The sequence below is a fragment of the Strix aluco genome, chromosome 2 (genome assembly GCF_031877795.1).
Source record: "Strix aluco isolate bStrAlu1 chromosome 2, bStrAlu1.hap1, whole genome shotgun sequence".
In the NCBI taxonomy this organism is placed as follows: domain Eukaryota; kingdom Metazoa; phylum Chordata; class Aves; order Strigiformes; family Strigidae; genus Strix; species Strix aluco.
The window spans coordinates 25,311,027-25,323,617 of record NC_133932.1 but is presented as its reverse complement, the minus strand read 5'-3'; the positions used below and the strand labels follow the sequence as shown (position 1 = coordinate 25,323,617).

Here is a 12,591-nt window from a genome sequence, read left to right as displayed (position 1 = left end):
AAATAGCAAAACTGTATCTACAGTGTGAAAGTCTTAAACATTAGTAGCTGCTTTTTAAACCATAGTGCTTGGTACTATGTTAAATCTTGACTAAAGACATGTAAAAATATTCTTCTGGAGTTTTACATATATTCAACTAAATAGTTAACACCCACCTACTGAAACTTTTATGCAGCTCAGAGTACTCTCTGTTCAGGCTAGCAAAAGATTTTTTAGGATTTTCAAAAATATTGAGGTTCTAAATTCCTGATTAAAAATAATGCTAGTCACTTGAAATAGAAATGTAGCAGCTTTTACCTTGTGTCACATGAGAATGAAGCATTTGCATCTCTGACTGTAGTTTGAAATACCATGAAGATTTCTGATTCATAGGGAAAAAACCATAAGTGGCAGGAAGGAAGTTGTTAGTATTTACAAAATGGATCTAGTGTTTTAGAGTGCTTTATGCCTATTTAAAGGAAGAGCAAGCAAATACCACAGTAACATTTCCCCTGCAAAACAAACAGAAGCAATCTCTTCAGAGACTGAAAAAGAACTTGTCAACTGCACCAGGCTGGGGAAGCGGTGAAGGTCAGTTGCTTTCTGGATGTTCCCTAAGTGGCAGTTGTCCTTTTACAACTTTTCTATCCAGACAAAGCCTGCAAATCTCGGAGGAGAGGAGCAGAGCTAGTTACTGAATGGCGTGCTGCCAGCGGAGGAGCAGCCTTTCTTCGCTGGTAAATAAAGCCACAAAGTTATTCAGCTTGAGCTACCATAAATAGATCAGGCAGGTAGGCAGGCAGTGCCAAATCAAAGCCAGCTGTTTTCCCTGGACACTGTCGAAGCCTCGAGGCTTGTCTGCAATCTGCACGCAATCAACAGGGTACTTTGGTCCTGTTGCAGTGCCACGCTGCCAAGCACCGACCTCGGCCTGCCCGTGGGACAGACCCAAATCCCAGGCAGCAGCTAGACCTGGCCTGTTGAAGGTAGCTGATTTCTGAGCCAGCACACAGATGCATACCCTGTCTGTACAGTCAGTTGCTGCTGCATTTTGCAGCTGTTACCCTTTCTATGCCCTACAAACCATGGGTGCCAGTCTGGGACCAGGTATCATACTAGGACTCTGTAGCAAAGCTTCACGCAGCTGACAGGAAAGGTCTTGCTCTCTTTTGGAAAAATTAAAGTTGATTGGGAACTTTCATAATGTGCTTAGGAATACACAGATTTTAACGTCACTGTTGTGTTAGGTCACAGTAATTGAGCATGAAACTCTGAAAAAAAATATAGAGGAGATAAACTATTTTCATACTAGGACTTTAGAGCAGGTGTTGGGGTAGATATTGAGGGTTGCAAGTACAAATGATTTTTGCAGTAGTTGTGACATGGAATTGTTTAATGCTTTGATAATGCTTGCCTAGATACTGTTCATACATGCTGTTCATACATGCTGTTCAGCAAATGCTGTTCAAAGTCACTGGAAAGTCCTTCATTGTCTTAAGTGGGAAGGAAGAGTTCTTAGTTATCTTTTCACAAAGTTAATCTGTCCATTGTAGGGGCAGGGGCAAACAAAACAAGGTGAGACCTGCCAGGTAGGTTACTGTAGGAGTAACAGAAGAGAAATATAGAGGCCAGACAACTAGAAATTTAAGAAAGAGCACATTAGAGATTACTGGAAAAGTACATAATCATTATGGCCTAGATCCAGCAAATCACTTAAGTATATGCTTAACTAACTACAAGTACATGAGAAATTGACTTCAATTGTTCTATGACATGCTTAACATTAAGCATATACTTAAGTATTTTGCTTGATTGGGAGCTAATCACACTGTTTATTGAGGGTTAGTTAGATGGTAGTGCCCTTTAGCACAGTGTTTTGAACACTGCATAGCTAAGAACCTGATGTCCAGACAGAAAAGTATTCAAGAACTACTAATCAAAAGGAGGTTGTATATCAGAAGGGAAGCATTTCCTCTGCAAATAATCTTCAGAATAAGCAATAATTTAAAACCTACACCAAGGTGGAGAGAGATTCCAGTGGTACATAACATTTACTGTGACATTCTCAGATCCGATAGAATTACATTATGAAAAAGAAAAAGCTGTTTGAATAAAGAGAATTACTGCACTTATCAAGTGTAGGCAATAATACAGCACAAAGTTTTCATCAAAAATATATTAGAGCTAGGAAACCACAGGTGACAGTTGTAATTTTTTCTGTTATGCTGTCCAAGCAAGAGACCAGCAGAATCCTGGATCCCGTCCAGAGCGCTGCCAGTTTGAATCAGGTCACGGCACCTCATGTACAGCCACCCAAGGATAACCACATGCCTAAGTCAGCAATTTCATGCATGGTACATGCTCTTATGCCGAGGCCAGTCATGCCTGCATCCCCTGGCACAGCTTGCTGTGTACCTGTAGTGCTGTGGAGAGCATTGCATTGAAACCTGATGGTTGTTCTTTTCCTCTCTAGCCTCTAAGAGGCCACACAAATGAAATTCTGAGTCCTGTGCTTGCCTTTGGCCATTTAGCTATCCTGTCGGTGGTTTTTATCTTTGTTTTTCTTTTTTTTAATTGTGATTGCTGCATGCAGTAATTTCACACATGCATGCCCTAATACTTCTGCAATTAACTCAACTAAACTACTGGGAATAAAGCAAAATAAAAAGGTCTTGCCAGTAATGGATTCATTGAACTCTAAAAGTTCTCTGTCCTACTGGGCATTTCCTTCTCTTTGGGTGACTTCTCCTTGAGGACACTTGAGTCTGTTTAAGCAGAAGTGAAATTTAATTTTGGCTCAACATGTGATTTGCAAAGTGGAATATTGGGTGAGACACTTATATGCTAGGTTGGGATTCAGAATTGTGCTTTTCCGTGGGCTTCCTACTTGATATATATAGCCTCTGTGTGCATCATTCCTCATCTGTAAAAGGACAATCTTGACCTTCCCCATCTTACAGGAGGAGAAGTATATTTAAGACTGGAAAGTGTGTGGGTACTCTGGTACTAAAAGCTATGGTGAATAACTGAACTGACTTTTCTTGAGTTTGACCTAACAAACACGTTTTGTAAATCTACTTCAGGACTTATTGAAAGACTTATGTTCTACTGACCATGGGGTACAAAGTCTCATCCATTCTGATAATGTTTTCCTCCTTGTTTCTGTAGGCACATCCAAAGCAATACACAACCTCCTCAGGCTCCAGTTCCGCCCCTAGGATATGTATCTGGAAACCTTATTTCAGATTTGGAAACAGATGTTCCAGATGATGATGATGATGAGGATGATATTGAAGAAGAAACTGTAGAAATCAGTAGGCCGCTAAGAGGTCTAGAGCATACTCCAGGCTCCAGTATGGACAATCTGGACAGCTCTGTGACAGGTAACCAAACACAGTTAACAGAGACACCAACTTGTTCCTAACAGTAAAATACATCATCAGTCAAACACTTTCTAAGTGAAAATTTATTCCACTCTATTTCTGTAACATTTAAAATGTGTTAATATTGAACACTAAAGTTAAAGAAGGATTTGAAAATACTTTGCTTTGCTGCAAAATGATAAGAAATTTCATGAATTTTAAAAAGCTTTAAAGACTTGAAAGAAAACTCAATTATATCCTAGCTTTCATGAAAAGTTCACTCTACTGGAGAAGCAAGCCAGTTACATAAAAAGGAGGGGGAAGACCTAGGCTTAGGAATATATATTTCATAAATCAGGAGCAGCATAAAAATGTTATCTTAAAGCACTTTTAGATATTTTGCTGGGTAAATGCTTTCACAGATGAACACAGGGAAGTTAAAAGACTTCAGAATAAGTGTAGTTAGATCAGCACAACATTTATTTGTAGAGTAAATACAACATTTATGTAGGAAAATGTGTATTTTGAACCTACTTTGTATTGCTGAATTTAGTAATTGTTCCCTTTCAGTGAAGATATTTAATTATTCTGACACTCCTTCCTTCACTGCTTCTCGCCCTTTGCATTGCCTTGGAAAGTTACAACAGGAATCATCAAAAGGGACCTAGAAAGGCATGCTAGACTAACGCACAGACTCTGAAGGGATAAAATTGCTTTTGATGAAAAGTAGGCAGCAAAAGACACTTTTTGAAAAGTACAGATTTTATATGGACATAATCTACTTTCTGTAAACATCAATATATTTCCCTTTAGGTTGAACTTGGGCCTCTATATAATATACTGTATCCATAATGTACAGCTGTACTGGACACCCAAATGTGCATGGTTCCCAGAGCTCATAAGAGCTAGTGGGTGCTTCTTCAGTCTTTGGCCTCAGTGGAAATACAGTGATTGTTAGTGGTACGTTAAGGGGCACCTGGGAGACATGCTCAGTACAATTTACTACCATAGTGCCACTGAATTTCATCTCATTGTTCTGGACCTTTGAAATTCCAAGGATTTTGCACCCTTACTTAAACATTGCTGTTCTGAAGACACTCTAGGAATATGACAGTGATGGAGCATCAATACCTATAATTTTCTTCCTTTTCCCTTGTTGAATTAAATAGTTTGTAGCTTAATCCCACTTTCCAGGTTTTCCTTCACCCTAGGGCCAGACTGCTTGCCAATCTAATTAAGATTTAAGAATTGTATCTCAGCTGCTGTGATTTTAAATCCAGATCCAACTGAAGGCTGTAGAGTTAAAGTTTAAATCCTTGAATTGAGAAGGTTAACTTATTAGCGCATGAGTATGTTAAGTCACTTCGTTTGAATTTCTAGTGTAATCTCCTTCAGGCTATAATTCTGCATATTTCTGCATATCTCACTAATGGCTCAGAAACCTCTCCATTAGGAATGCAGTAAGGGTTTTGCACTGGTAATACGGAAATAAATAAAAAAAAATCAGGTGGCTATATATTTTCCATTTGGTGTGTATTAATATGTCAATGTTGATATATCTGTAAATCAGAAAATTAATGTTTTTCCCATTTGCATTTTCACCTAATATTTTGGACCACCCTACCTAGCGCAAAGTAAGGAATAGCTGCATTTCTGTTCCAATTCATAGACTTCTGTGCTTTATACAATTTATCCTTTTATGAATAACATTCAAGCTTGTTCTAATAGTTATAAATCTTGTTTAATTATTGGAGTGTTAAATATTTAATTATTGAAGTGTTAAAAAATTCCTGGTGTATTTTTTTGGAAGAAATTGGTCAGATCTGGTAATGTAGACTGGGAGTGCGCTTAAGGTGATCCAAATGCACTCCCACTCATTTTCACCACTGTCTTGATGTGACGTCATCCAGCTGAAAATTAAGGTTTTGTCTTTTGCTTTTTCTTGTTTAATTACTAGCTGGATCTGTTCCTTCCTCTGATTCACTGCATAGCAAGGTGTTTGCCAGTGCTGCAGGAAGGGAATGTGCAGCTGGAAGGGAAGCAAACTGCCCCTATAGCATATAGCCAACACTTAGATTGACTTAGAACAACTATGCAACTATAGCCTTACAAAAATACAGCCACAGTGGTAGTCTAAATGATCTGTAAAATGTCAAAGTCTCTGAATAAAAAAACTACTTTTGTTTTCGTCATTTACCGGGTAAAACCTTGATTTTCTGAGGGCTTGTTTTGGGCTTCTTTTTTTCTAGGGGTGGAAGGAAATTGCTTATTATGCTTGGGCGAATTGTTTCAAAAGACAGCTTTAATTTTTATGTATCTTTCTGTTAACTCTTCCAGGCTGCATTTGCTGGGGTTAAGAAGCGTATATAAAAAATTTCATTCATTGTTTCTAAGATGTTTCTCATTCTTGAATTGGATTGCTTTTAGAATATTGTAGAATAACTAAATTGTTCATTCTTGCTCTGAGAATACATAAGCTACTTCTTTCACAGGGCTTTTGGCGACTTAAACCAACGTTTTCCTAGGAATTTATATACCATGTTTCCACTTCTTTAAACATGATATTAAAAACTGGAGGCAAATGAGTACAGCTGATTCAGATCAAGCAATATTTCTGTTCATTTTGAAGCATGCCCTGTGAGTTCAGTGTTTGTGAGAAATCTAAATTGACATCCCTTGGTCCAGATTTCGTCCGAACAGAATTGCTGTACAGTGATCAGGGCAAGTTTCCTCACCATGTACTATTAGCATGCCTCAGCAATGAGTTGAAAATACCCACTCTCAGAGTGAAATGGTACTTTGTTCTTTATGGCTGAGTTGAGACCAAGGTTTTCATCCAATGCCAAATGTGGGATTCTCTGAGGGGAAACACTTGGCACTGTGTGAGCCGAGCTCAAACTGCTAAATTCTTCTGAAACCACAGTGTTGCTCCTTTAAACTGTTTAAAAGTCAGGTTGTCTTCCAGGCCCTTGAGTTTTAGTTACAGCTAACTGAAGATTCAGACAAGGGTTTAATCTGCGCTATTAAGCTTTCCTCTTTGCAGGTGGCAGAGACATAAAGTTGACATGTATAATAAAGTGAAAGAAAGGAGGAGTGCACAGTAACTATATCTTAACATTTTCCAGATATTGCAAAGAAAACTCAATGAGGGAGGTTTATATTTGAATGTTTGTGGGATGAAATATGAAATTAAAGGCAAAGTTTTGCTTCATTCCCAGCACGGTTTGTTAGGATACTGAGTTACTGATTCTGATTCAAAAAAAAAAAAAATAAAAAAGAAAGAACTGAAAAGCAGATGTAAAACTTCTGCTCACTTGACTTTCAATTCACAATTATTTAGGGTTATTTTTGCTTTCAGAGACACAATGAAATATGATTTTTCTTCTGCTTATGTTTGCCTTTATAATGAATTGCTGTGCAGAGTTATGGCAAGAATGGTCAGTAAGAGTCTTATATTATTCTAATTTAATAGATTTAATTAATTGCATATGATTACTGTATAAGAAATTAATTTGCCTCTCACTGAAATCATTGAGAACAACACTAGGTTTTGTCAGAACAAAGTATTATGGTTTGGGGGTTTTCTTTGCCCTCTCCTTATCTTCTCCTCCCTCAGCACCACCAGTGAAGCTGGTAGTGAGAGCTGTTACATCTTCAGTCCTGGTGCATTTTGACTGAGGGGAGAAATAAGAGATACACCCATTAACTAGCATGGAAAATAGAACAAGCCCTTTTCTACCTAACTAATACGAACTGATGTAAGTAGAGAGATACTCTTGTAAACAGTACCACTGCAAATGGATAACATTTTTTTTTCTCAATAGTATTATATAGATCTGAAATTATAACCATCTCCATAGGTTGGCAAGAAAGAAAATCCCTTATTTGGCATGTTTTGGTCTTGATTAAAAGAATCACTGATCACTGTCTGTATGGTAGAAGTTGTTCATTCATTGTGTCTGAGCACAAATGGAATAATTCTTGAAAATTACACAAAATCATTTTCATAAGCCATATTTTACCATGGCAGTGTTCAATGTTTATATTGATTTGCTTAGGGATACCTATAGCAAAAGATTCTATTTTATAAGCAGTTAGACAGATTGAATTTAATAGGAAGAATGTGTTTCATGGATTAAATATGTGTTCAGAAAATAGGAAACTGCTACTTTTTGTATCTCATAAAAATGGTAATGCAACAATTAGCAGGGTCATATTATAAAGCACAGACTTTACTCTAGCTTAATGGATCTAGGGATATGCATTCATCAGCAACGATGGATTTAGCATAAAACGACATGTAAATGAATTGATGACTGATCATAAATTAATTTTAGTGCTGAAGAAGTAATAGAGACACAGCAGGATGCCACTTTATCATAGTATTTTACTGCTCAGCAACATTTGAGCAACTACTTAATGTTCTGTGTGCATTTCTTTTCTAGCAGCTTGAATAAATTTGAGAAATTTTTATGCCTTTCAGCAATATGGAAACCAAAAAATCTAGAAAGATTGAAAATGCAAACACAAATAAATTTCACTAAGTGACATAAATTCATTTTTCATTAAACGTTTATGAAGGGCATTAATTATGGTTGAACCTGTAAAGTGCCAAATATGTATTTTTACCTCTTTTTGTTTAGTGTTTCCTGCCCCAAAATAAAAATTTAAAACTTAAGCATTTATACATTTAAATATTTGGGCATTTATGGCCAAGTATAATGTAAAGTATAAGACCAGGTCTAGTTTTTGAAGTGTGATCATGTTTGTATTCTGCATTCAGCCCCTTCAACCCCAGTCACGAGTGGTGTCCCCCAGGGCTCGGTTTTGGGGCCACTCCTGTTTAACCTCTTTATTGATGATCTAGATGAGGGGATCGAGTGCACCCTCAGTAAGTTTGCAGATGACACCAAGTTGGGTGGGAGTGTTGATCTGCTCGAGGGTAGGGAGGCTCTGCAGAGAGATCTGGACAGGCTTCAGTGATAAGATAAGGCCAACTGTATGAGCTTCAATAAGGCCAAATGCCGGGTGCTGCCCTTTGGCCACAACAACCTCCAGCAGCGCTACAGGCTTGGGGAGGAGTGGCTGGAGAGCTGCCAGTCAGAGAGGGACCTGGGGGTGTTGATTGACAGCCGGCTGAACATGAGCCAGCAGTGTGCCCAGGTGGCCAAGAAGGCCAATGGCATCCTGGCTTGTATCAGAAATAACGTGGCCAGCAGGGACAGGGAAGTGATCTTACCCCTGTACTGGGCACTGGTGAGGCTGCACCTCGATGACTGTGTTCAGTTTTGGGCCCCTCACTACAAAAAGGACATTGAATTACTCGAGCGTGTCCAGAGAAGGGCAACGAAGCTGGTGAAGGGTCTGGAGCACAGGTCGTACGAGGAGCGGCTGAGGGAACTGGGGGTGTTTAGTCTGGAGAAGAGGAGGCCGAGGGGAGACCTCATCGCCCTCTACATCTACCTGAAAGGAGGTTGCAGAGAGCTGGGGATGAGTCTTTTTAACCAAGTAACAAGCGATAGGACAAGAGGGAATGGCCTCAAGTTGCGCCAGGGAAGGTTTAGACTAGATATTAGGAATCATTTCTTTACAGAACGTGTTGTTAGGCATTGAAATAGGCTGCCTGGGGCAGTGGTGGAGTCCCCATCCCTGGAGGTGTTTGAGAGTCGGATTGACATAGCGCTGAGGGATCTGGTGTAGTTGGGAACTGTCAGTGTTGGGTTAATGGTTGGACTAGATGATCTTCAAGGTTTTTTCCAACCTAGATGATTCTGTGATTCTATTATTCTTTCTTATTTTAATGGTATGATTACTATTGCCCCTTTCATTCCATCACTTCCACCAAAATCAGTGAACATTCTTTCTTTGTGATCATGACAGCGGTCAAATATATCCGAAAGAGGACAATGTCTTTCTCCTGTACAAAGTGTAAAGGAATTCTGTAACTGATTTCGGCTGAAGTAACATCAGTCCCCAAGGACTTCATCTGTACTTCAGAAACCTAAGCAGTTTAGCCCTGTTCCATCAAAAAACCTGCAGAGGAGCAAGGGCTTAATATTAGCATGTGCTTAATGGTCTTGTGAGGGAAAGCACATAAGCATACACATACAAGTCCCAGTGACATCATTTGTTAACTTTAAGCATGCAGAGAGTTTAGTATGTACAGAAAAGTATCTAATGGAGTTTTCAAACGTGTTAGATCTGTTGTGAGCAGCTTTTACTTCACAAGTGCATTAGATTTTTTTTTAAAGTAAAGCAAAAGTACACTTTGCAAAGAAAAATAACATTTTTATTGCCTGCAAAATGCCACTAAAAGCAGTAGCATGCAGGCTACAAGAAGCTAGCACCTCTCTTCCCCTCACCTCTCCCTGAGAGCAAAGAAGCTTTCTGTTTGCATTAGCACCAAGAGATATTTTATGGAGCAAGAAAACAGAGTTCAACTTTTCACAGAGTTGATTTTGTTCTGCATAAAGCATTTACTGCTGCTGTCAGCAAGAGTAAAATTTACAGTTGCCAGAAAGCGTAAAAACTCAAATGTGCTCTTGGAAAACGCGTAGTGAGCTGCATGTAAAGGAGACACTAAAAGCCTGTTTCATTCCATTTCAAAATGAACAGCTGATCTGAAAGGGATGTCAGCATCTCTTATTCTGTTTTTATTCAGAGAGAAACAAATGTGCATCTGATTTGGAAAAGAAGAGGCCAGTGGATGCCTTTAAACAAGAAGTCACCATGTGTGCTATGTTAACGGAGCTGCATGGTGACCTGAGGTACCCGGGCTGAGCTCCAGCACTCCCATGCCTTCTGGGCAATGTCTGCACTTCTGGAGGGCAAAGCAAGCTGGGGTTTTACAGCTGCAAGTTTTGGTAGGGAAAAAATGTTTCTGCAGGGTAGCTGAATAGCTCAGGAAGCAGTAGAAATGATGTAGAGATTTCACCTTTAGCTACCTGGTCACATACAGCTGTTGGTGCTGTATATGTCTCATGGTAGCTTGCTGACTTCAGCAGTTATAAAGAATTTTGCCTCTGCTTCCAGCAACCGGAAGTATCACAGAATCATAGAATGGTTTGGGTTGGGAGGGACCTTTAAAGATCATCTAGTTCCAACCCCTCTGCCATGGTCAGGGATATCTTTCACTAGACTAGGTTGCTAAAAGCCCCATCCAACCTCACTTTGAACACTTCCAATAATGGAGTATGCACAACTTCTCTGGTCAGCCTGTTCCAGTGCCTCATCACCCTCATTGTAAAAAACTTCTTACTTATATACAATCTAAACCTACCCTCTTTCAGTTTAAAACCGTTGCCCCTTGTCTTGTCACTACAGGCCTTGGTAAAAAGTCTTTCTCCATCTTTCTTATAAGCCCCCTTTATACATTGAAAGGCCGCAGTAAGGTCTCCCCAGAGCCTTCTCTTCTGAAGGCTGAACAACCTCAACTCTCTCAGCCTTTCTTCACAGGAGAGGTGTTCCAGCCCTCTGACCATTTTTGTGGCCCTCATCTGGACCCGCTCTAACAGGTCCATGTCTTTTCTTGTGCTGAGGACCCCAGAACTGGATGCAGTACTCCAGTTGGGGTCATTGTTTGCTTTTGTTGTCAACTATGTTGACATCCCAGTAAAGCTCATGTCCCTGTGAGAATTGAGCTACGCTTCCAGGCTGACAGGTGGTCCCCCCTAACACAGCTGCTGGAGGAGAGGAGGAGGGGAAGTGATCCATGAGCAGAGTGCACTATTCCTAGCCTTGCTAATGCTTGCTGTCCATGGAAATGCAGAGGAGTTCAGGAAGAGGGCTTTCCTATAGGGTTAACCTGAAAAATTGGCAGTCTGATAACAGCACTCTACTGGTAATGAAAATTCAGCTATTTTTAGGAAAACCTGATATGTCTATGAGCATGTAGAATGATAGGTGCATGCACACACATTGGAGAGAGCATTATGGGCTTTTGCAGATTTTTAGTATATTTCATACTTAAAACATGAATCATTTTTTTGGACTGCATGAACTTCAGTCTAGCCCTTCAAAGACTGGACGGAAAATAGCAACTGTTCCTAGACATACCCTGAAAGCATCCCATCCAAATTATTGTATGTATTATGTATGTGTAATAGCTGAGTGACTGGTTAGCAAATGGACACAGCAATGTGAGCAAATGGAAATTCAAACCTAGGTGCCTTTAAAACTTCCGTAGTCCTGTGCCTATGATACTGAAAACCATACCTTTCTGTACAGTACATGTTTTTATATGTCTCTATGTAAAGAGTAGAATGTATCATACAAAACCCTTGGGCCCTGAAACTAACGAGATACACATTAAATTTTTAGCACCGGAGTATTGTCCTTTGATATCTGTAGGTCTAGTTATATTTTTATGTTTCAGCTTGTGCTTACGTATTTTACAGAATATGTCGATAAGTGATTGTTTGAAAATGTTCTCAGCTATAGCATTTCATTTTCTTACATCTTCATGAAGTGTTTTATCTGTAGAATCTCTTTTCATACATCATCAATAACTGTTGCTAAGCCTTTTTACTCTCCAGTCTCTATAATGTCCTATCACACTTTGATTATTAGTTCAGAAACTCAGAGGAAATTCAGTTTTAGCTTTCCCTTGCTGTTATCTAGACTTCCTTACATCTGTCCGCATCAGTTCAAGTCTGGAAAATTACAATTTTATGTGTGCTTTTGGCAAGCAGAATCAAACTCTGTCACTCTCTGTTGCACTTAACACACTTTCTGCCTGTCAGACCTCCATAGACCTCTTCAGTTTCTTTTTTTGTATCTTAGGAATGCATGGACTTCTGTTATTATAGCCTGCCACTTTGCTGACATTAAAAGGTTTGGTCACTGCAGCATCACAAAATGATCCATTGTTCTTGGCCTTTGTAGTGCAGCGTGCTACTGACTAAATTCCAGAATTCATTTATTGTACTCATGATTATTTTTGCAGGATGTTTTTAATATTTGACACCATTAGTTAATTAGCCTATCAATTTGGTATTAATAAGCAGGTCATTATTGATTTACTAGTTACCAATTTTGTATACAATAATATTTTCTTGGACATGGATTAAAGGAAGGCTTTGAAGAACATGACTTACACTGCTACACATCTTACGTACATTTACATAAATTCAGCTGTGCTAACTGAATAGTTCACTCAGGACCATGATGTATGTCTCCACGTGTCTTCATATCTTTAAAAACCAGTTCTCTGCAGATTCTCATGGGTTCACTGAGCTTTTTTTTCAACATA

The 12,591-nt window shown here is 39.1% G+C and overlaps 1 protein-coding gene across 9 annotated transcripts in view; it reads left to right on the top strand.

Annotated features, from left to right (window-relative positions):
• ROBO2 (roundabout guidance receptor 2) overlaps positions 1-12,591 on the top strand; it is a 474,209-nt gene that overhangs the window by 434,842 nt on the left and 26,776 nt on the right. For all 9 annotated transcript variants that reach the window (XM_074813504.1, XM_074813479.1, XM_074813487.1 and 6 more), the window contains one exon: positions 3,148-3,362. In XM_074813504.1, the coding sequence (XP_074669605.1) occupies positions 3,148-3,362 (215 nt within the window). The remainder of the gene's footprint in view (positions 1-3,147; positions 3,363-12,591) is intronic.